Genomic DNA, 26,241 nt, shown 5'->3' with positions numbered 1-26,241 from the left:
TGTTCAAATGGCTCTGAGCACTATGGGACTTAACATCTGAGGTCATCACTACCCTAGAACTTAGAACCACTTAAACCTAACTGACCTAAGAACATCACACATCCATGCCCAAGGCAGGACTGTAGCAGTCGTTCGGTTCCGCACTAAAGCGCCGAGAACCGCTCGGCCACCGCGACCGGCTAATAGTGTTCAATAGTCATCATACGTATGATATATTGTATATATATATATATATATATATATATATATATATATATATATATATATATATATATATTCATGACATCCATCTTTACAAATTTCCTTTTTCTGGTGGACACACGTCCATCTCGTTCGCTTATAGTAACCCCTCACAACTGGCATCTCTCTCTCCACATCCACCACTGCTGGCGGCTCACCTCCAACTGCCCTACACTATAATAGCGAATATTTGAACAATGCCAACCAGCCACAGACTACACACAGCGCAGTCAGTGATTTTCATACAGGGTGCTACGTGTCGTTACCAACATAACAACCTAAACAGCCTACTTATAGTAACCTCTCAAATCTCTGACATCTCTCTCTCCACATCCACCACTGCTGGTGGCTCACCTCCAACTGCACAACGCTACGCGCTGTTCACATCCAACTGCCCAACACTACAATAGCGAATATTCCAACAATGCCAACCAGCCACAGACTGCAGACAGTCAGTGATTTTCATACAGAGCGCTACGTGTCTTTATCAACATAAATACCTAAACAGCCTACTTATAACGGGAGAATGATATGGAGGAGGCCTTTTACAGGGTATGTGTAGTTTATCTGTTTGCATAAATGGCAGTATGCTAGACATTCACAAGTTGCTAAAGCATGTAGTGGCTTACATCAAGGAGCTGATAGGTGGATGTGGTTACTGGTCGAAGAAACGGACTTGGCAATGAATTTCAGAGTGGAATGGTTCCTATGGGGTGTTTATAAAAGTGGAAATAAACCATATTGTTTTGCTTATCCATTACGGATATTTTAGAACCGTGACTGTCCCAACAGACACAAGTGAAAGACAAAAAGAAACAGAAATTACTAAATCAATTGCCTCCACCAATGGGTGCAACCCTGCAAAAATAGATTAACTAATCCATACAGCAAAATTAAATCAACCAACTGCTGAACAACCACCCACAAACAAGAAGACCACATTTATTAGCCCGCCTTTCCTAGGGAAGACTTCTCACCAAATTGCCAACCTCTTCAAGATATACAACATAAACATAAGTTTCTTCACCAACAACAAAATACTAAATAAAATCATACACAGCACCAAAACCACTACACAACAGTATCAAAAGTCAGGTGTGTACAAACTCATTTGCAACTCATGTCCAAGCTTCTACATTGGACAAACTGGTAGAAGCTTCACAACAAGATTTAAAGAACACATAGATGCACTCCGTCTTAAAAACCTGAACAAGTCCAGCTTTGCCTCAAATCTTCCCCTACACAATCATTCTGCAAACAAAATAGAACAGAATCTCGAAATACTCCATTTTGCCAGCAAAGACACAATACTTGACCTTCTTGAAGAAATTGAAATATTTATCTACACAAATACAGCACCTGACTACCTGCTCAATGATCAAATTGAACTGAGAAACAAATTTTTCCTCCAGAACTTTGAAGATCTACTAGTTCAAAACAAGTAACCACCCAACGAACCCTACACCGGATCCCCATCGCCCCCCCCCCCCTCCCAACGACCTCCCCACTCCCTCTCCTTACATCCTATCTACACTGGTGTCAAGGTAATATCCTACCACAGAATAAAAACTGTATTACATTTCTAAATGATAAAGTCTTCTACTGCTAACATAAATTAGTACTTATATACATAGTAATTCTAGCTGGAACAAACAGAAGCTGCCTTTACCAATATTCCAGATCACTCTAATGTAAGAAGAAAAATAAGTCAACAGTTAAAGAACTTTTGTTCATGATTTTTAAATATAAAGTGTACAGCCATACAAACAGCTTTAGTCCATTACAATCACTATAACGTTTATACAAATACCTTTAGCTAAAATAAACAGAATCTACTCTTGATAATAGCCCAGATCATGTTAACATAACAACAGGAATAAGCCAACAGTTCATCTGAAGATTTGTTATTAATTTAAATATAAAGGTTCTAGTCATACAGACAGCTGCATTTCCCTGCAGATACAATATCTCTGTATTATTGATTCCTGGGTATTCATGTTAATGCCAACCATGATAAAAAATTTAAAAAATTGCTATAAACTGCCTGCAATATACAAATAGAAATAAGATATCAGATCACCTGAAGTTTGTTCTTCTAGTAATTTATTTATTTATGTTATCTTGTGCTCTCATGTTATCGCTATTCTGATTAAAATACTTGCCATTACATCGACTTTAATTCATATAAAGAACAACAAATTACATCTCTGTACAAAGTAGACCTATGCCATATCTTTCTGTCAAGATCTTTGTGACAAGCAACAGTTGTAAAGCGCATGCTGGATGCTGGAAAAGTCTCGCTGCCAGAGTGTAAATTAATATAGTTTGTGTGGAAGTGTGTGTACTGATATAACTACTGGACATCAAAATGGAGGCAGACAGATGGACACTAACCGAAAAAAGCCGACTATACTGTCACAGTAAATAAAAACTAAGTTTACATCCATTTCGACAGATAAGCTATAGTCAAGGCGATACATTAAAATGTGACCCATCTTTTTGTCCTAGAGCCAGCACCCACCATTATGCTAGCAGTAATGATGTAACTTCCTGAAACCATCTGAAGATGAACCTGAAAAGGTTCGAAAACCGGTTCATGGAATAAAACATAATTATTCAAAAAAGTGACTGGTTGCAGTGTTGTATAACTTATTTACAACCATATTGTTTCTGTAGTGTAATCTTTTAAAGTAGAAATAGACCGTATTGTTCCAGTGGGGAATTTATTAAACTCGCTATAAACCACACTGTGTGACCGAGCAACATGGCGCAGTGTTTCAGGCAATGGACCCTACTCGTTCAGGAGAACGACCTTTCAAATCTCCATCTGGCTGTCCAGATATATATATTTATTTATTTATTTTATTTATGCATTTATTTTACCTGGCAAGATTAGGGCCTTCAGGCCCTCTCTTACACCTAACCAGGTATACTCAGATTCAACAAATTTCAGTTTCTACAGAACCTTAAGGACATATAACATGTTATACAGTATTAATGTTAAAGAAAAAAATAGAGATTATAAAAGTAGTACAATGATAATTATAACAATCAAAAAATAATTATAACAATCAAGAATAATAATAATAATAATAATAGTAATAGTAATGACTATGTATATGAAAGTAAACATATTTTTCTTTTATGAATGTCAGTCCTATTGCTAGTTGGGAATTTTCTCGTTAAATATTCTTGCAGCTTGTGAGTTATTTCCCGTGTATTAATTATACCGCTTAATGCAAACACTGGGATGGTTCATCTGAAAAAGGTTGTCTGATTCCCTTCCTAATGCTTGTCAAATGTGAACTTGGGCTCTGTCTCTAATGACGTCATCGTCTACACCCACCTTTTCCTTTTCTGTATTTTTTCCATAGCGCATTTGATTTTTCTGATTAGTGTTAACAGAAGTACTTTGAACTTTCCGCCGCACACCGTAAGGTGGTTTGCAGGATTGGAGTTTAGACGTAGATATGACGGTGATTTCTTTGAAAGGGCAAGACCAATTTCCTACCCAAAATGTCTCTGATGACCGGGTCATCGACGGGACCTTAAAACTAATGTTCCTTCTTTCGATGTCCTTTCGAACCTTATCGAGTATTTTGAGGAGCTGCATCAGTTTGTTATGTTGCATCCCATAAAATAGCTCTTTCATAACCTAACAAGCATAGCCATAACATTTTCTTTTATCGCAACGGTTCTGGAGAAGGGACCACCGCTTTTCTTGTACCCAGCCCCTGTCTAAAACCGAATTGTGAGCCATAATGGGTGACTCGTAAAACTAATGAGTCTGTGATCTTCGTATTTTCATGCAATGGTCTTTTTAGACGAGAGAATAAACGTGGAGCGATAGTAAAGCGTGGACATTAGGTCAGTATAAACGGCAGTACTGTCACATCTTGGTGGTAGTAATACGAAGAGATCTGTGAACGTCTGCACTCTATTTATTATCCGCAATATCTCCTTAAGTGACTTGTATGACGCTGACTACGATGGAAGCCATCCTCGAGCTCAGGATAAAAGAACGGGAATGGCCTGAAAAATGTTATGAAGGAGAAACAGAAGTGCTACGCCATGGATCCAAAGATCTGGGGTTCAATTTCCTATGCCCAAAGATCTGGGGTTCAATTACCTATAATTTTTACTGTTACTTATCAGTTATATCACATCTGGCAGTATACGCTCTTGTAAGAAATGCCAAGCTGCACTGTGATTCGATGTCGACATTAAAAAATAGGTATCCCTGTAACTGCCTGAGTCAGTTCAAAGGTAAGAAGAAGGACCATACATAGTAAATCACTGTGGTGTTCAGACCAACAATCGGGTGGAAGGCAGCCTAACATTTACGTATGGACGACATTGCAATAGGGATCCTTGGCGTAGAGAAGCAACTGAAAGAATTGGAAACCAATAAGCCGCGAATCTCTCGCCCAGCGCAAAGTCATAAGCGACTGGAAAAATGCGCAGGTGACTCCTATAGAAGACGGATAAAAGAACGGACCCGCAAAATTACGGACCAATATCCTTAACATCCGCCTGATGCAGAATTCCTGAACATATTGTCAGATCAAATATAATTAATTTCCGACAGAGGAAAAGCTTCTATCTACGAATCTGCAAGGTTTTAGAAAGCATAGCTCTTGCGAAACTCAGCTTGCCCTTTTCTCACAAGATGTCCAGCGAACCATGGACGGAGGTCAACAGGCAGATTCCATAGTCCTAGATTTCCGAAAAGCGTTTGACTTAGTGCCTCACTGCAGACTATCAATGAAGATATGAGCGTATGGAATACGTTCCCAGATGTGTGAATGGCTCCAAGACTTCTTAAGTAATAGAACCCAGCACGTTGTCCTCGACGGTGAGTGTTCGTCAGAGACAGGGGTATCGTTAGGTGCGGACTGTCAACGAAGATACGAGCGCATGGAATAATACGTTCCCAGATGTGTGAGTGGCTCGAAGACTTCTTAAGTAATAGAACCCAGCATGTTGTCCTTGACGGCGAGTGTTCATCAGAGACAAGGGTATCGTCAGGTGTACCCAGGGAAGTGTGATAGTTCCCTTTTCATTCTCTGTGTACATAAATGATCTGACGGACAATGCGAGCAGGAATCTGCGGCTGTTTGCTGATGATGCTGTGGTGTACGGGAAGGTGCGTCCTTGAGCACTGTAGGAGGACACAGGATGAGTTAGACAAAATTAAAATTTGGTGAGATGAATAGCAGCTTGCTCTGTATGTACGAAAATGTATGTTAACTCAGATGAGTAGGAAAAAAGCTTTTGTAAAGTTCGAACACAGTATTAGTGGTGTGTTGTTTGACACAGTCACATTGATTAAATATTTAAGCGTAACGTTGCAAAGCGATATGAAATGAAACTAGCACGTAATGCGTAATGACTGTAGTAGGGGAAACGAATGGTTGCTTCCCTTTATTGGGAGAATTTTAGGAATGTGTGATTCATCTGTAAAGGGGACGGCTTATAGAACTCTAGTGCGACCCATTCTTGAGTACTCCTCGAGTGTTTGGGATTCCCACCAATTTGCATTAAAGGAAGACATCGAAACAATTACGAGGCGGGCTGCTAGATTCGTTACCGGCATGTTGGATCACCACGCGAGTGTTGCGGAGATGCTTGGGGAACTCAAATGGGAATCCCTGGAGGCAAGGCAGCGTTCTTCTCGAGGACAACTATTGATAAAATTTAGAGAACCGGCTTTTGCAGCTAAGTATGGAACGATTCTACTGCCCTACATTTCGCGTAAGGACCACGAATATAAGAGAAATTAGGGCTTGTGCGACGACATATAGACAGTCGCTTTTCCCTCGCTCTGTTTGCCAGTGGAACAGGAAAGAAAATGACTAGTGGTGGTACAAGATGTAGATACGGTAGCGTATTGTCTACTCGTCTGCTGTGCTCATAGCATAAGGTCCATTTTCAAAGAATCAACCGGCATTCGCTTGCAAATGTTATAAGAAACCCACAGTGAACTTACACCGCAATATGTGGACGGAATTTGAACGTCGCGCCGCCAGAATCCCAGTCCACCATTGCCTTCGCCGCTACGGCGCCTTTCTCAGTCGTGCTCGTTCCAAGGCCAGGATGTACTTGGACGTTCACTCCTCGGCATTTTACAGTTTCCCCGTAACCTCCGAACAACATCCAGCTCTGATGGAGGATCCTACCTTGGATTTTTCCGGTGTTGTGCCACATTGAACGATGCCCCGTGACGACTGAGGTGCACAGCCACGATAGAGGGGGGATGAACGGCACCAGACACATGTTAGCTCTAGCAGCTAATGGGAGCCGGCACTGCCCGTGCAGCTGCGATCTAACGTGCTGAACTGCTCGCCGGCCTAATCCAGGAAACTGACCGATGTCTTCTGCTACCAAAGGTAATCTCAATATCAAATACCTTTCAGTCTTCTATATTAAGTAGTCTCCATAAGTCTTCAAAGCATTGTATTTACATGTCTTTTAAAGAACTTCCTTTTCCAAAAAGTAGGGAGAAAATTTGTAATTTCCTGGATCGAACAATTTACATCGGGTGGTTAACGGAACTAATTGGTGATCGAGTGGGGTTGTGCATTGGTTAAGGCGCTGGACTCCTATTTCTGAGCACATCGAGATATCTTGATTTGGATTTCCCGTGGCTCCCATAAATCGATTAAGACAAATGCAAGGATGAATTCTATGACAGCAATACTGCCTATTTTTCCCCCCACCCTTACCTGAGCTCATGCAGTCTCTCTAATGGTTTCGTCATCGACAGGATGATACGCTGGTAGTTCCCTTCCTGTGTTTTCCTTATCTGAGATGATCGAATCTACACACACCAAAAAAAGTTTTGCATCACCTAGGTTCCGAGAGTTCCGGAGCCTGTACAGAAATTTGGAATAGACACCAACATAAACATCATTTCTGCCCTTTTTATTGCTCATGAAAACCACACTCTGCATGTTGTACCACCATACTGCGAGACCTTCAGAGGTGGTGGTCAAGACTGCTGTACACACCAGTACCTCTAATACCCTCTTGCACTGATGCATGCCTGTATTCGTCGTGGCATACTATCCACGAGTTCATCAAGGCACTATTGGTCCAGATTGTCCCACTGCTCAACAGCGATTCGGCGTAGATCCCTCAGAGTGTTTGGTGGGTCACGTTGTCCATAAACAGCCCTTTTCATTCCGTCCCAGGCAAGTTCTATAGGGGTCATGACTGGAGAACATGCTGGCCGCTCTAGTCGAGCGATGTCGGTATCCTGAGGGAAGTCATTCACAAGATGTGCACGATGGGGGCGCGAATTGTCGTCCATGAGGACGAATGCCTCGCCAATATTCTGCCGATATGGTTGCGCTATCGGTCGCGTCGTACAGCCGTTACGGCGCCTTCCATGGCCACTAGCGTCGAACGTCGGCCCCACATAATGCCACCCCAAAACAGCAGGGAACCTCCACCTTGCTGCACTCGCTGGACAGTGTGACTAAGGCGTTCAGCCTGAACGGGTTGTCTCCAAACACGTCTCCGACGATTGTCTGGTTGAAGACATATGCGACACTCATCGGTGAAGAGAATGTGATGCCAATCCTGAGCGGTCCATTCGGCTTTCTGTTGGGCCCATCTGTACCGCGCAGCATGGTGTCGTGGTTGCAAAGATGGACCTCGCCATGGACACCGAGAGTGAAGTTGCGCATCATGCAGCCTATTGCGCACAGCTTGAGTCGTAGCACGACTACCTGTGGCTGCACGAAAAGCGGTTATTCAACAAGGTGGCGTTGCTGTCAGGGTTCCTCCGAGCTTTAATCCGTAGGTAGCGGTCATCCACTGCAGTAGTAGCCCTCGGGCGGCCTGAGCGAGGCATGTCATCGACAGTTCCTGTCTCTCTGTATCTCCTCCATGTCTGAACAACGTCGCTTTGGTTCACTCCGAGACGCCTGGACACTTCCCTTGTTGAGAGCCCTTCCTGGCACAAAGCAACAGTGCGGATGCGATCGAACCGCGGTTTTGACCGTCTAGGCATGGTTGAATTACAGACAACACGAGCCGTGTACCTCCTTCCACGTGGAAAGACTGGAACTGATCGGCTGTCGACCCCATCCGTCTAATAGCCGCTGCTCAAGCATGGTTGTTTACATCTTTGAGCAGGTTTAGTGACATCTCTGAACAGTCAAAGGGACTGTGTCTGTGATACAATATCCACAGTCAACGTCTGTCTTCAGGAGTTCTGGGAACCGGGGTAATGCAAAACCTTTTCTTTATGTGTGTATAATGTAATTATCCTACCTCACGCGTTTGAAGTAATATTCTTTGCAGGTATGCTTACAATTGTTGGATTTGGTAATTAATTATTGCTATTAAAAATATGAACTCCATTCCCACGAATAAATCATGTAAGGTTTAATTCCCCTCCCCCCCCCCCCCCCCGATCAGAAATATTACTTTTTCACATGTCTACAGTTACTGACGAACCACTGCTGTCATCCAAAGTGTTAGGAAAATGAAGCACGTGTAGCGAACCTCTTAACAACGCTCCTAAAAATACGCTGAGGTGCCAAAAGTCATGGGATAGCGATGTGGACGTATACAGATGCCGGTAGTATCGAGTACACGATGTATAAAAAGTAAGCTGTCGTTTCCACTCAGATGATTCATGTGAAAAGGTGTCCGACATGATTCTAGCCGCACGACGGGTGTTAACACACTTTGAACGCCGAAAGGTAGTTGGAGGTAGACGCGTGGGGCATTTCATTTCGGAAATCGTTAGGGAATTCAATAGTACAAGATTTGCAGCGTCAAGAGTGTGCTGAGAGTACCAAATTTTAGGCATTGCCTGTCACCACGGACAACGCAGTGACTGGCGGCCCTTACTTAACCACCGAGAACAGCGGCGTTTCTGTAGAGTTGTCAGTGCTAACACATAAGCAACACTGTGTGGAATAACCACAGAGATCAATGTGGGGCGTACGAAGAACGTATCCGTTAGGGCAGTGCGGCGAAATTTGGCGTTAATGGGCTGTGGCAGCCGATGGCCGATGCGAGTGCCTATGCTAACAGCACGACATCGCCTGCAGCGCCTCTCACGGGCGCGTGACCATATTGGTTGGACCGAAGGCGACTGGAAAAAAGTGGCCTGGTCAAATGAGTCCGATTTCATTTGGCAAGAGCTGATGGTAGGGTTCGAGTGTGACGCTGAGCCCACGAAGTCATGGACCCAAGTTGTCAACAAGGCACTGTGCAAGCTGGTGGTGGCTCCACAATTGTGTGGGCTGTGTTTACATGGAATGGACTGGGTCCTCTGGTCCATCAGAACCGATCAGTGACTGGAAATGGTTTTGTTCGGCGACTTGGAGATCATTTACAATCATTCATGGACTTAATATTCACAAACAAAGACGGAATTTATATGGATAACGTCCGCCACGTCATTGGCCACAGTAGTTCGCGGCTGGTTTGAAGAAAATTCAGGACAATTCGAGCGAAAGATTTGGCCACTCATCGAACATTTACGGGCCAGAATCGGGAGGTCAGTTCGTCCACAAAATCATGCACCAGCAACAGTTTCGCAGTTATTAAAAAATGGTTCAAATGGCTCTAAGCATTATGGGACTTAACATCTGAGGTCATTAGTCCCCTAGACTTAGAACTACTTAAACCGAATTAACCTAAGGACATCACACACATCCATGCCCACGGCAGGATTCGTACCTGTGGCCGTAGCAGCAGCGCGGTTCCGGACTGAAGCACCTAGAACAGCTCGGCCATAACGACCGGTTCGCAGTTATCGACGACTATAGAAGCAGCATGGCTCAATATTTCTGCAGGGAGCTTCCAACGACCTGCTGACTCCTTGCCACGTCGAGTTGTTCCATTATGCCAGGCTAAAGGAGGTCCGACACGATATTAGGAGGTATGCCATGACATTTGCCACTTCAGTTCGTTCGCCCAATCCGATAATGGAATATATCGTTGGTCATAAATACCCACTAGCGGCTCATTGTTTCTCTGAAAAATGGAACTCAGTTATTTTTCTGTAAGTATAGAAAACGCAGCCTCACAATATCGGAATCCGGCGACTACGTTTTCTACAATAAAGTAAAAATTAAAAATATGAAACATAAATATTTGACCTGTTTCCACAAAACATTATGGAACGAATTTAGGAAGCATCTCTTTCATGTTTCATACCTGTGTTAGTTTTCCCAGACTGTAAATATGTTCTGTAAAAACGTTTCCAAAAAGCTAAAACTTTACGTCGCCAGTGAAAACCGAACACAATATTGAGATTTCATGTTCTGCTTCGCTCACCAAAACTCAACGAATTTCTTTACCACCTTCAGTAAGTGCGTGGAGAAGCTGAATTCCGTGCAATGTCACTGTCGAGTTTTCACGTCTCCTCAGACCAGAGTTTTACCACAAGCGAGCATCCATTCTCGTCAAATGTGTTGTACCACCTTCTAATGTCATGAGTAGTCAAAAGTTGCAGGGCCGAATAGTCGACGGAAATACAGCTGCACTATTGTAAGAAATTCGCGGCTGTGAAATCGGAAACACAACGATTTCACCGACTTGCTAACCATCTACAACAACACTGCGCCGCACTGGCCTTTAGACTGCAGTGACATCTCGCGTCACTGCTTTGCCTCGTTACTCCAGACTACAGAGACATCTCGCGCTAACTTATGAAGCTTGGCTATTCTTTCGTAACGAAATGGACCATTAAAATGTGCTCAGAGGCTTTGAAGTTACACCTGTATACCTACACTCACCCCTGATACACTTACTGTATCAGTTGGTTAATCAGTTATCTATAACACTGAAACAGACTGACTTTCTGAAAATCCAGCACATCCTACTTTGACTCGTCAACGAACATACTACTCCTAAGAAAAATCATGAACATACACAATAGGAAACAGGAAATCCAGCTGTTGCAGCTGATAGTTCGATAGATATTTAGCGATGTGTCTGAAAACTGGAAAGCGGGTGTCAAGATACGATGTCAACGACAATAGTGGGATACAACAGTAACAGTTACCCCTCATACACGAATATCTGGCTCACACATCGTGAACATGAAATGACACATTCTTCCTCAAAAACAAGAAGACTGAACTATTTCAGAACACGATACTCTTGTAAAAAGAAAAAAAAAACCTACCTGCTAATCAGTAAGGCCTAAAACCACAACCACTTGAGCAAGATAATGGCTTAATGACAAAGTCTTGGTCTACAATCCGACTAATATGGCCTTTTGAAGCAACATTTCGATAAATCACTCGAAGATACGTAGGAAATTTGTCCAAACTTTGCCTCAGGGTCTCGCTGTGACTCGGAAGATAACAAAGAATACTTCGTTGGCGAAATTCGTCCAGAAATTTATTGTTCAACTTCCTACTTTTTGTCTGTTTCCAGTTCTGTGAACTTTGCCACTTTCTTTGCCTCTTCCTACCTCGAATCGCTACCACTAATGTTAGAAAGAATGGTACTATTTTCTTGCGAGAATTTCATTATGTACATCACATTCGTAGTACTTAGATGTCACATAGTAAATTTCCGCGAGATGCGATTCGCGTACTATTCAAACCGTTATACCTGTTTCTTATTTGCAATGCCGCTGCACACGAAAGTGCCATCTCCTTAGTGCAGTACTTTCCAGCCTGGGGTAATTACCCCCCTGCGGGGTAAAGAGATATTTGTGAGGGGTAAAAGCAAAATGGTTCAACTGTTTTTCGGTCAACAAATTAAGTTAATTTTTTAAAAATCACTATTTCGTAAGAGGGTAGTGCTGAGTGCATAAGTAACCAATGATTAATTTTCTTATTTTAAACACTAGTATTGTGGTGGAGGCTACAGTTTGGGAAACGAACGTATGAACATCTTTCTCACGTCGACCACCCACTACAAGTACATCGTACCATCCATCTGTGGCAGTAAAATTGAGACACATATATCGCATATGCTTAAATATATCATGAAACGCCATCTCCGACTTGTCGGCAGTTCCCACGATAGAACAGCAATTGCTTTATTTTTCACTTCGCAACAGTAAACGAACTTTGGCTTCAAATGGCTCTGAGCACTATGGGACTTAATTGCTTAGGTCATTAGTCCCCTAGAACTTAGAACTAGTTAAACCTAACTAACCTAAGGACATCACACACATCCATGCCCGAGGCAGGATTCGAACCTGCGACCGTAGCGGTCTCGCGGTTCCAGACTGCAGCGCCAGAACCGCGCGGCCACTTCGGCCGGCCAGTAAACGAACTAATTGACAGCACAATAGGAACTACGAAATGGCTACTACACCGCCGTAGTGCCTACACAGTATTATTATTATTATTATTATTATTATTATTATTAGTGGCACAAAGCGTTGGCAGCCTGAAGTCTCCCAATGTATGCCAGTCAGAAGTAGGGAGTCCAGCAATCAACTGACTTACGATCAGTAAGTAGGCTAGCGTATACATTTTACCTTGATTGACTTTAAATGGGGTTGCAGATTGTGGGTGAAATAAGTGCCGCCAGGAAGATTGCAATGTAACTGCAACACTGGGGATAAAGTAAATGCTGTCTCGAAAAGAATAGAAACTAAAAGTTAACTGTCTTTTCGTAACATTAATGGTAGTTGTAAATAAAGTTCTTGTAATTTGGTGGTTGTAACTCAGTAGCTTCAGAATAATAATTAATGTCATCAAATTATCTTCGCTGCAGATGCTGTTTCCTCGACGTTTGTTAAATGAAAACGGGCCGGAGAACTGCATGGTTCTCAATAATCGTATAAAAAACTGGTCGAAATCGTACATCGTAATGGCCACCACTACTCTGCCCTCGTACACGCTTTATATATCTTTTATAACAATCAATACATTGTTGCATACAGCAAACTCGGAAATTACAAGTACAAAAGTTATGGACAGTTACGAAAAATAACACCATCAGGTAGGTACAAATGAAATTTATAGAAAAAGATACAAATCAACCACAGTTATTTTGTTTTTAAGGGAATGCCAAAAAGCTTTAAATAAATAATGCTGATTACATTTTTGTTAATTACAGAAAAACTACTCCATCCCTAATCTCGCCTAACATGTTTCTGGTTTCAAATATGCGTACATTGTTTTTTGGTGTGAACAGAATTTCAATAAATATTACAGTAGTCCAAATAATCGCTTTGTTTGCATCGTGAATAAGATTTCGTTTTACGAGATTCAGGAATTCCTTAGTAATTAGTTGTCCTCTTGATTAGTAGTTTCATAGTAAGCTGACAGTATGTTAATCAGAGTTGTTATATGTTTCAGACATTATAAAACCATTATTTTTGTGTTTCTTTCAGCATTTGATTGTTCGTAACTGAACAGTTCGAACTGTAACTAGACGAAATGATTATACGTGTTCCCAGCAATGGATAGATGTAATATTGATGAGTATTTTGACATAATGCTTTTGAAACTTACAGTTCAATGTTCAAAAGGTGAAATTACCTACATGGTACTACCTAATGACATAACATTAAGGAACCTTGAATTAGCTTTAGTGTCACATGAATGATTAATTATTTCTTCGAATCAGCTGAAGAATGAGCTGTTACGTTTCAGAGAGGACTGGTGCAGGAGAAGCATGTTATGTAACAATTGTCGACACTCAGTGTGGATAGTTCAGCCGCCTTTTCTGAGGAAGAGTTGTAGATAGCAATCGCGAATCAGTAACAACTGTTTCATTATTCTATAAAAACAGTTCTTAGAAATAAGCAGTACCAATTGTCGTCTCGTGACTCTTTAGTTCTATTACACTGACAAAAACTAAATATTATTCAGCTTTCATAATTTTAAAAATAAAATTGTTAAAAAAAAATTAGTTGTCTTAGATTGGGAACCACTGCCCTAATGATTCTTTCTTCTGGCCAAAATACATACATTTCATTTCTGTGGAAGGTACTCAGCGATCGTAGAGGCAACCATGTAACTTCAAACGTACTTCTCATATTTTAAGTGTGGCACCACACGGAGAATAATTGACGCAGACAACGTGACTAGAGCATTATAATACTCCCAGGTAGAAAATGTTTATATCGTGAGGTGATATTTTTCGCATATTTTCTGTATTAGTCAGTTGTGGATCTCGGTGAATACAAAAAACAGGAAAAAAATAAACAGAAGGGGTTAGCAGCCCATCAAGCACGGTTCAGAGTGAACTACGACAAAGTATCACAGTTGATATAAGCCAACTTTTCTCACTAACATATTCTCGTACCGTACTTTCCGAATGTTGGTAAGTATACCTCAAATTCCGATATAGGTGTCTTGGCATCCTTGTCTTGCAAAAAAAAATCCTGCTTTGAACAAAGCCTTGTGACTAATAACAGATTTCACAATTAATGTAAAATTTATAAAAAGAAAGATAAAAGGAAAATGTGCGAATTTTAGAGCCAGAGAACATTATGTTCATACATATTTCACGTCCATATTTCAAAAAGAAATAAGAAACGCCTATTAACAAACCTACAACAATTATGAAGCAAGATTTGACCATTAAAGGCAACATTGTGCCCTTGCATGAAGCGAGACCTTTTTAATCGTTATATTGTGCAAGCACAGGAAAAACTGTGATAAACGACTAAAGTGCTCATAGACAAAACTGGTTAACGGAATCTAGCACTAGCTAGCTGTTACATCACACCAATTATTTGCTCACTGCAGTTCGAGCAATAAATACAGGTCTGTTTCTGGAAAATCCCGTAGATTCGGGGCGCGAGCATTTTCGTAGCTTTAAACTATCATAAAATTAAAAACCATCGAACACTGCTTCGTACAGCAAATTTCAGTTTCGCACACACACGCACACGCACACACACACACACACACACACACACACACACACAGATTCTAAGAAGTGACATTTTACGACTTACGACGTGACAGTATAATATGGACACAGGTATGTGACAAAGTCTTAGAATAAATATCGTTCCTTAGTATGTGTTCTTTTGTTTTTTACATCAAAATTATGAGACGGAATATAACTCTTCGCCATGAATATCCGGGTGATTAAATTAGATCTAAGAATGAATTATTATATTGATGATACCTCTAGCTTATGCGTTAATTGTTATCATGACATCGGTAATTATATCTACATCTTATATCATAAGCCAGTTTTGTACATTTACGCCTTCCAACTTTTGTCCAGTATTTCTTAATCTATTTGGACATCCTTCGGCAGTGTCTGAAGCTTGAATTCTATTTGTTCATTCATTTTCCAGTTTCTCGAACGCTATCGTAACGTTGTTGAAATTCTGTCTAGGAAAGAAGCTTTAGCGACGCCTACCTGTGCGCTCATCTAACAATAATCTTGTTTCATATCATTTTTTTCTTTGTTTTAAAACAAAACAGACGATGTGACTGACCTCAAGCCTGCCATTGAGCTCTTTTGCTTTCTATTCCTAATGAATACGTGATTAACATACAGGTATCGTAGATCACGTAACGGTGTAGGAAATCGTGAACATTTCTAGTGATTTGTTGTGTCAGATTTACAAGTCGCAAATGTACAAGTGCACTTCGGCGTCCTAGGCCTTTCTGTTGTGTGCAGCAGTTGGTAACGTTCCGTGACTTATGACGGGAAGTGAAACGACGAATCATTAATCGAATGTGGGTGGCAAATCACACTGTTGTTCGTAATTTGTTATGCTTCGTAAGTGAAGCTGTGCTCTTAGGCCTCAAATTAACAATAACCTCAAAACAGTCAAATATTTTTGACAACCAGGGTTATAAATGTCAGCGCTGCCCTTTTCATTCACAACTTGAGCTGTGCTATTAGGTCCCATCCTAAAAACAATCTCGCAAATCGCAAATATTTGTGACAAGATTGATTATAAATGAAACTTCCTGGCAAATTGAAATTGTGTGCCGGACTCGAACCTGGGACCTTTACTTTCGTGGACAAGTGCCCTACTCAATGAGCTATTCAAGAACGACTCACGATTCACTTTCGCAGCTCTACTTCAGCCAATATTGGTATCCCAGGTATCTCATAAGCGCCTGCAAATAGGGCGGGGGGGAGGGGAGGGGGGAGATGTAGGGTGGCAGGGCCGGGAGTTTGCCCCCGACGTTTCAACCAAACCATTTATATAAATAAGGCAATTAGAGAGTCTTTCCGCCCGCCCCCCCCTCCCCCCCCCCCGCGCCCTACCCAAAGATAAATTTCTGCAGACCCCTGTGATTGAACCAGTAAAAAAAAAAAAAAAATTTACACTAATTACAGAAATGCGCCATGTTTTAAACAGAAAAAGCAATAACTGTTTTCTGTTTTTTTGGATTCGTATGAAAGTTTGACGTCTCTCTTCAAAGTATCCAAGCAAATTATCTCAGTGATTGTCTCTGAAATGTGCAGGTTCTTAATGCTGAAATGAAAAAAAATATACGAGGGTCGTCCAGAAAGTAAAGAACGTTTTGGCATAGATAAATAAAAACGAAAGATATCAGTACAAAACTTTGCTTACAAAGTTCAAGTGCCTTACTCTGTTTTTCATTGTAGGCGCGTATTATACAACATGAGACCAGTTTTTCACTTCTCATGTTGTACTACCCTGTCCCCAAAGATCTGAACCAGGAATTGACTGCTTATTTCAGTTCTTCACGTTTGCGAACTGTTTTCTACCCAGAAACTTCTTTAGTTTCGTGCCAACTCAGAGCTGTACGGAGGATGTTCAAAGATTTCCTACTTTTGCTGTGTACGAGCTGATGCATGCGGCCACACATTGTCATAAATCAGAAACACTTTTACCGTTAAAAATCCACGTCAGTGAAGACTCGTTCATTCAACTACAACCATAAACATTCTTTACTTGCCTTTAAATTTCGAAAAGATCGAATACTTTGTACGTTCAGCAAACGAATGACACTACGCACTGCGCATTTGGCGGGATTTTCAGCGTGCGCCGCTATTTTGGAAGGTTACAGAACAAAAAAATAAATAAACAAATAAAAGGTTCAAATGGCTCTGAGCCCTATGGGGCTTAGCATCTGAGGTCATCAGTCCCCTAGACTTAGAACTACGTAAACCCAACTAACCGAAGGACATCACACACATCCATGTCCGAGGCAGTATTCGAACCTGCGACCGTAGCAGCCGCGTGGTTCCGGACTGAAGGGCCTAGAACCGCTCGGCTACCACGGCCGGAGTTACAGAACAAGAGGCGTCACATTCGGGAACAAAACTCGGGTCACACTGATACTGGGGAAGGGGCTAAATGGAACACTTGCAATCTCGTTGGTGGGGGTCACCGCTGGGTGTGGCACATAATCGTTCTATACTTTGTGGATGACTCTCGTATATACTTTATTCCAAATTTCCTTTATTACCAGTACAATTTAGTAATGTACGTTAGCGTTTACTCTGACCACGGCCGCTGGAGGACCTATGGGTACCCACCGACCGCCGTGTCACCCTACGCAAATAGCGTTATTGGATGCGGTACGGAGGGGCCTGTGGGAAACACACCGCTCACTCGGTCGTTGTCGGGTTTCTTGACCTTGGAGCCGCTACTCCTCACTCAAGTAGGTACTCGGTTGGCATCACGAGGGAGTAAACGCCATTCCAGTCCTGCCACCAAGGAAAAATCCCAGGCAGTACTGGGAATCGAACCGGATACTCCCCACAGTAGTTAGCCGCACTGACCATTCACCTACGGAGGCGGACAGTACAGCCTCGGAGAGAGAATTATTAACACATTCCTGTAAACAGCCACTATATAGGAAAGCACATGTCCTTCTCGAAGGGGCGACAGCGCTGCACGATTTGGGAAACATAGAGGTTAAAGGGTCAGTGGTTCAGCATTGTATTAAACAAGATTCTACTCAGGAGTGTGTTCTGCATCATGTTCTTTTTCTTTCTTTATGTGGTCATCATTATACAGTGTGGGCCAAAAGTCACTACCCAGCGTTACGTAATTGAATACAAAATAAACAGTTGAAATTTTGAAATAACCTCATCCTCCACGGAAGTTGCAAATTATCTTAGAAAACAACTCGTTATCAGTTTCTGTTAATTCAGTTAGCACTGTCTCGCAAAATTGAAGCCTACGTAGTCTGCGAGTAGACTTTTTAGGGCTCTGGATCTTTTATTGATGGCCAACCTGACCTGCGGCAATCCGCTGCAGATCTACTTTTCTCAAAACGTATTCGTACGCGGTAGACAGCCTTCCTTGTAGCTGGAACAATGCTGAAATTACTATTCCACTCTTTTATTATTACATCAGAACCACATTCGAACCACGATTTCAAAGCAAAAACTCTTTCTTTATTAGCAAACATCTCCACAACAGATTAGAATCAATAGTCAGAGATGTTTGACTTAACAACAGTGTACTCTGGTGCTCGTATCAATAACTATCTCAAAAAATGTAGCAGTGTACACTGGTGTTTGTGTGGATAATTACCAAAGCAAACATGACTATTTTAATGTACCAGTGGTTTACGACGGGTATTGACTTTTGGTCCACATCGCATGTCAGATTCATCAGTTCCGGTTTTTATATTTTCTGGTGATTCCACTCGAAACACATTTTAAGATAGAACGTAAATTAATTGACACACTTCTCGTCGGTCCGATATTATGGTTTTGTAGCGAGAAAAATCCGTCCTGAACAAAGCGCACAAGAACGAACTGTTTCCTTTGAAGTACCGACGCTGCGCGGAACTTGTTCGTTGCTCCTCGACAATGTGCAGAGCAGCACGATTTGCTACCCACGCCGAACGCGTTGGGCTGTGCCAAAACTCTCCCCTCGGTTCTGCGCGGTCCGGTGTGTACGAGGCTAAACTGGGATTGGTTGGTTTGGGGGAGGGGACCAAACAGCGAGGTCATCGGTCCCATCGGATTAGGGGGTCCGTGCTATTTCAAAGGGACCATCCCGCGATTTGCCTAAAGTGATTTAGGGAAATTACAGAAAACCTAAATCAGGATGGCCGCATGCAGGTTTGAAGCGTTGTCCTTCCTAATGCGAGTCCAGTGTGCTAACCACTGCGCCACCTAGCTCGGTGCTTAACTGGGAAGCAATGCTGTTCTAGGCATTCGCTTCCGCCTATTTTCAGGCCAGCTTTTGTGCTGTGGATGTGTGCGCCTATAGCTCGCTGAAAAGCTCTCTGCAGACGGTCGGACTGGACACGCACTTTACCTGGCAGGCTGTCTTGAAAGCAACTGAACCGTAGCTTTGTTAAATGTAGAACAGACGTTTTTATTGTCCGTCTAGATTGCATGCAACTGCAGTGCAATCGAGACGGACAATGAAAAACCAGTTTGTAACCAGGGACTGTGGATTTCCTCCGAGGAAATTGTTTCACTTTTTGTATTGTTGAATGTAGCTTCAAATTTCTATACACCTCGCAATTTTTCAATTTGGGCTTAGTTCTCGTGTCACTTCATTCTCCGAAAGTTAGTTGCGAAGTTTGGTATCTAAAAAAAAAAAAAATACTCTTTTCTAATAAGCTTCATTGCGATAGGGTCGGTAGCTGCGATGAAATTTTTAAATGATTTCGTGATGTCTTCAGCAATGTACTCCTTTACTCCTATGACTGTATGTAATTGTAATAAAGTGAATTAGAAATAGTTCTAATTATTTTAGGAGAACTTTAATTCTGAGCGTTGTTGGAAAGTTCATCTAAGGTTGATGTTTTTAACGTACCTACACAAGGAAGATTATTAGTGGATTTTTGGAAAATAATTATAATCTTCATAGCATAAGTACCAAAAAATATCAACCTTATATACAGGCTGTTTCAAAATTACAATGATAAACTTGTAGGGGATGTAGAATGTGTCGTGAGAAATAAATCGAGGATAGGTACCCGTGTCCGTAACCGTCATCCCACGACGCTACATACCATCAAAGTTATAGGCGCTAGCGCCTGTAAATGTATGTATTTTTACAGGGTGATTCAGCGATGATGCTACAAACTTTCAGGAATTATGGAGAACGATACGGAAACGAAAGAGTCCAGAGTTATAAGACTATAAGAGGAAATAGTTCTGATACCCCTAATGTTAGAATACATGTACTGGAACTGTTGTTGCTATGATTGTATTGTAGGCAGCTTTCAGAGGTGGTAGTAGGGACCAAAATAAGGAAAAAAGTCCGGTAAACATGGGTTCTAAAATGCATACCTGAGTAGCTATGAGCACTTGTTCATCTTCGCTGACGTGAAACACATCTCCTCTATTAAACAACAGCTAGAGCTCTTAAGGGTATGCATTTTAGAGCCAGTTTTTACAAGAAATTTTTTTTATTTTGATCCACACTGCCACCTCTGAAAGTTGCGTATCTACAATTGTAAGTACGCCCTTTAGGTTTTTGTGTTGGTAACGTCATGTAGCGCCCTGTATGAAAATCACTGACTGTGCTGTGTGCAGTCTGTGGCTGGTTTGCAGTGTTGAAATTTGCTATTGTAGTGTTGGGCAGATGGCTGTTAACAGCGCGTAGCGTTGCGCAGTTGGAGGTGAGCCGCCAGCAGTGGTGGATGTGGGGAGAGAGTGTGTCCATCAGAGAGAGTAAATTTGTAAGACTGGATGTCATGAACTGATATATATATATATATATATATATATATATATATATATATTATGACTTCTGAACACTATTAAGGTAAATACATTGTTTGTTCTCTATCAAAATATCTCATTTGCTAACTATGCCTATCAGTAGTTAGTGCCTTCAGTAGTTAGAATCCTTTATTTAGCTGGCAATATTGGCGCTCTCTGTATTTCAGTAGTTCGAGTAACGAATATTTTTGTGAGGTAAGTGATTCATGAAAGGTATAGGTTATTGTTAGTCAGGGCCATTCTTTTGTAGGGATTATTGAAAGACAGATTGCGTTGCGCTAAAAATATTGTGTGTCAGTTTAGTGATGATCAGAATAAGTAAAGAGAGAAATGTCTGAGTACGTTCAGTTTTGCTCAGCTGTTTGAAAATCAAATAACGTAAGTGGTTTACCAGCACAGTAATTCACTAATTTTTCCTAGGGGACGTTCCGCAACATCACTAGTACATGTATTCCTCTGTCAGAAGTATGAGAACGAATTTCGCTCTTAATTTTGCGACTCGTTTGTTTCTGGACCTGGGCCCTTTACCTCAGATTGGTACATCTGTCCTTCTCTACAATCGTTGAAACTTTGTAACATCATCACAGAATCATCCTTTTTTATGCATACATATACAGGTGCCGGCACCTATAGTTCTGACGCTCTGTAGTGTCGTTGGATGGCGTTTTCGGACACGGACTCCCGTCCTGACTTCGCTCCTCAAGACACCTTCTACATCCCCTCGAAGTTTGTCGGTGTAATTTTGAAACACACTGTATAAGAGCTTTCCAACATGCTTCAACAATAACGAAATATTATTTCTAATTTATTTTATGGCAATTAGAATCAGTCTTAGGAGCAAGTCATACACGTCATAATAACCCATTAAACAATCATCCAAACAGTAAGTTATAGTCCTCGTAGTAAATTTTGGGATATGACTTGTTCCTGTGTTAAATTCATAAGTGATACTAATGCTTCCGTTTTAGGTGCTTGAAAATGGCCTAAAAGACGGAAATAGTACAATCGTACATCAAATAAAGAGAATGCCAGCTGAAGAAGTCACGAAATCATTGAAGAAACTGTTAACAAACATATTTTCTAGGGAGACCATGACCGCGCCTTAGATCGGCGGCTGAGTTGACGTCCGGGACATAATTGCCTGTGAATGAGCCGGTCGTTAGCCTTGAGTAGCGCCTAAGGTGGTGGGACTGTGTTGTGCTGGACGGCCCGCCTCCGTGTTGCAGCGACGCTGGTGGTGGGGAGCGCGCTATGCCGGCCCGCTGCCGCCGCCGCCGCCGCCCCCGACGCAGGGACCTACTTCCGCCTCCAGCAAGAGCCCACCTCCGCCGCCCCCGCCGTGTCCCTGCGCGCCACCGACGCCTGCATGCCGCACCCCCTAGCAGTCAACACGACGGAGCGGCTACGCATGCTCAGGGAACGGATGGAGTACTACGGCATCGCCGCCTACATCGTCACCTCCAGCGATGAACACCAGGTAAGCCGAGCTGCTGACAACCGTCCCCTGCTGTGCCTTTACGTTCTGAAGCTAGCAGCGTCTGTACCGTCACTACCTTTGCATTCAGTGGCACGGATTTCAAACCAAATAATATAGGACATCTACGGGCCATATGTATAGTAGGACCTTACTGACACACACCGATTGGCCAAAACATTATGACCACTGCCCACCGCGTCTTTTGCCAATCTCTTATATCAAAACACTACTTAAATCCCACATTCTCAATTATTTATTTTATATATTTGAATCGCGGCAACGGCCTTGCCGCAGTGGATACACCGGTTCCCGTGGGATCACCGAAGTTAAGCGCTGTAGGGCGTGGTCGGCACTTGGATGGGTGACCATGCGGGCCGCCATGCGCTGTTGCCATTTTTCGGGGTGCACTCAGCCTCGTGATGCCAACTGAGAAGCTACTCGACCGAATAGTAGCGGCTTCGGTCAAGAATACCATCTTACGACCGGTAAAGCGGTGTGCTGACCCCACGACCCTCCTATCCGTATCCTCCACCGAGGATGACACGGCGGTCGGATGGTCCCGGTAGGCCACTCGTGGCTTGATGACGGGGTGCTTTCATATATTTGAATCGCTGGCCCCGGCCTACAATATCTGCTCCACATAGCTCCCTCTAGTAGCACGAAGTAATTCCCTGATGTCTCAACCCATGACCTATCTTCATGTCTCCCCTTGTAAATAGTATTTTCAACATATTGTTGACAATGCAGTAGACCTGCGGTACAGCTCAATGTAAGTTGTTAAACTGGCACCCTGCCAACCACTTCAGACTATTTGAGACATTGTTTTGGAGAACTGTTGTGTAATAATAGGTGCACTAAGTGATTATATTCGAGTAAGTAATGTAACGGACACATAAATATCCAAATACACAGGATATTAAAAGAAGATAGCCCGACTTTTGAGAGGTGCTCGTATGGACTGAAACAAGAAAAAAAAGTCCAATAAACATAGGCTCTAAAATGCATACCTCAAGAGCAATGAGCGCATGTTAATTTTTGATACTGTGAAACACATCTCTTCTACTCCAAGCTTTTTGATGTTACGAACGACCTAAAGGGTCCAACACAAAAGGGACGGATCGCATCGATCTCTCGCGTGGACGACCGATCCCTACATAGATCGCACGTGTCTAGGCGACCGGTCTCTTCGTAGATCGTACGTGTGTGGATAAATCGCAGCGCTGATCGCTTGGAAACCCCAGGCATTCTGAAGAATCGCATGCTATTTATACACCCAGTACGACTGCCTGGCTGGTTAGCGGCGGTGTGTTCCAAGATCTCTTAGACTCCTTTCTGTATACATTAAGCGTGATTGTGCCGTTTTGTTTCGTTTTATTCTGCCCAAGTTGAGTAAGAACTGCGACGCTTAGTGGCCGCGTGATTTGAGGCGCCATGTCACGGATTGCGCGGCCTCTCCCGCCGGAGGTTCGAGTCCTCCCTCGGGCATGGGTGTGTGAATAGTCCTTAGCACAAGTTAGTTTTAGTAGAGTGTAAGTCTAGGGACCGATGACCTCAGCAGTTTGGTCCCTTATGAATTCACACACATTTGAATTTGAGTAATAACTTTATGTTAAAATCTATAGTTATTCAGGCACTACCAGCTACTACGAGAAGAGAAGTGGAGGGCAGAGTGGTCATTTTTACTAGGAAGTAACATAAAATACGCCCTCCGATTCTGCAGTGATTACCATTCTGTAAATTGAGCTGTAGAAGTAGAATTGACGGGACGTTCTTAGTAACAGTCACGATACAATGGGCTCAATCTGATGATTTTGAGTGACTTATGAACAGGCATTATTAAAGCTTTTAATTTCTAAACAGAATAACATCTACATCTACATGACGACTCTGCAACTATCACTTAAATGCCTGGCAGAGGGTTCTTCGAACCACATTCACACTATTTGTCTTCTGTTACACTCTCTACAGCGTCTGGGGAAAATGACATACCGTAATGCCAAGTGGACATTTTAATTTAAATGTTCAGAGCAAATCTGTAATACAGCTATGCTCAACTCCCTTGTCATTTCGTATAATATAACTCTCCCTCATACAATTTATAACAAGAATTATGGTAATCAGTAGGGTTGCTACTGAAAGCACTAATATAGACACATCGAGATTGGAAAACAAACAGTTTGAATACTTGAAGTTAAACTATAAGGCTAAAGAATTGAATCTGCTCTCTTCAACCCATACAAACCAACCAACCAATCGAAAAGGACTAATAATCGAATTGTGTTGACATACTGGGAAGATGTACAGCACACAGTCGGCTTCAGCGAAAAATGTAATATATTTCTTTAAAAAAGGTGCAGCTTACAGTAGAAGAGACGTGTTTCACATTATAGCGAAGCCGAACAAGTGCACAAAGCTCTTAATGTATATAGTTTAGGGCCCATATACACTGGATATTTTTGTCTTTACCCCCTCTCAAAATATAGAATACGTGTTTTTAACGCCCTGTATTTTTATTCATAACTGCGCATTAATTAGTTTTTTAAATATCTTCCTTCGTGGCTGAAGGACACTGTTCCCTGTATTTTGTGAGCAACATCTCATTTGATTCACTCTTAATATTTCTGTTTTTGTATTCATCTGCCCTAACATCCCACATTTTGGTGCACTCTAAGAACAGTATTTTGTCTTGTTTTGAACTCATTTTCAATACAACAACAAGGAACAGCGAACACATACATACCCAGAGACTGTATCACGCGTCATAATAGCGATGATATTGTCAATACTGCCCACATTTTCAGGCAGTGCAGTCTATTTCAACTTTTTTTTATTTCCTCAATCTTATTGCGCAATTTCTCAATCTCACCCTTTACGTTCAATATTACAGCGTATTCGGAAATACTGCGCAGCAATACTGACTGTCTAGAGGCCGATTTATCGTTGAAATCTTCAATAAACTTCCGTAGTCGAATGGCGACTCATTCCCCTCACTGTACGCCTCGTTCACATCCACTTCATTTTCAATACTGTTAAAATTAAATCCTACACTCCATTTTCTCCTGATCTATTTGTTGTTTTTACTGTCTCTGCTAGTAATTCCTATCGTGCGTCCTGTATGCTGACTGTTAGTAGCCGGCAACTGCGGCCGATCGGTTCTAGGCGCTTCAGTCCGGAACCGCGCTGCTGCTACGGTTGCAGGTTCGAATCCTGCCTCGGGCATGGACGTGTGTGATGTCCTTAGGTTGGTTAGGTTTAAGTAGTTCTAAGTCTAGGGGACTGATGACCTCAGATGTTAAGACCCATAGTGCTTAGGGCCATTTGAACCATTTGACTATTAATAGGCCGGCCGGAGTGGCCGATCGGTTCTAGGCGCTTCAGTCCGGAACCGCGCTGCTGCTACGGTTGCAGGTTCGAATCCTGCCTCGGGCATGGACGTGTGTGATGTCCTTAAGTTAGTTAGGTTTAAGTAGTTCTAAGTTCTAGGGGACTGATGACCTCAGCAGTTAAGTCCCATAGTGCTCAGAGCCATTTGAACCAACTATTAGTAAACACTGGCTGGAAGTTGTCTGTTTGCATGGTTATTTTCGTGATTGCTCTTCGGTATAGGGAACAGCTGCTAAATTGGGACTTGAGAGTGTGGCTGTTTGGTGGACATTCATAATGACAATCATTATATTAAAAAAAAAGGAATGCCATTGATTTATTCAGTAATGTGTCATCTCTGTCACACAGGGCGGCGTTAGTGATCGTGATAAACACCCACAGGATGAATTTGAACAGTACACCCATGCACGAGGTTCACGTCGGTCAACTTTTCATCTATAAAGCTGCCCATCCTGCCGAGTACCACTGTTAAGCGCTGTTATCGCAGCTAATACTGCCAGAAAAACAAATCAGTGACGGAACCGTGAAGTACTAAACGCAAACGTGAGGAT

The 26,241-nt window shown here is 42.2% G+C and overlaps 1 protein-coding gene and 1 pseudogene across 1 annotated transcript in view; both read left to right on the top strand.

Moving 5' to 3' along the window:
• The window catches only part of LOC126234982 (xaa-Pro aminopeptidase ApepP-like), a 241,482-nt gene that overhangs the window by 81,049 nt on the left and 134,192 nt on the right, over nucleotides 1-26,241 (top strand). The window contains exon 2 of the mRNA XM_049943721.1: nucleotides 22,056-22,306. Within this exon, the coding sequence (XP_049799678.1) occupies nucleotides 22,056-22,306 (251 nt within the window). The remainder of the gene's footprint in view (nucleotides 1-22,055; nucleotides 22,307-26,241) is intronic.
• Nucleotides 22,582-22,699, top strand: LOC126238447 (5S ribosomal RNA; annotated as a pseudogene).

Source organism: Schistocerca nitens, chromosome 2 (assembly GCF_023898315.1).
Source record: "Schistocerca nitens isolate TAMUIC-IGC-003100 chromosome 2, iqSchNite1.1, whole genome shotgun sequence".
In the NCBI taxonomy this organism is placed as follows: Eukaryota; Metazoa; Arthropoda; class Insecta; order Orthoptera; family Acrididae; genus Schistocerca; species Schistocerca nitens.
This window is presented reverse-complemented; position numbering and strand designations above follow the sequence as displayed.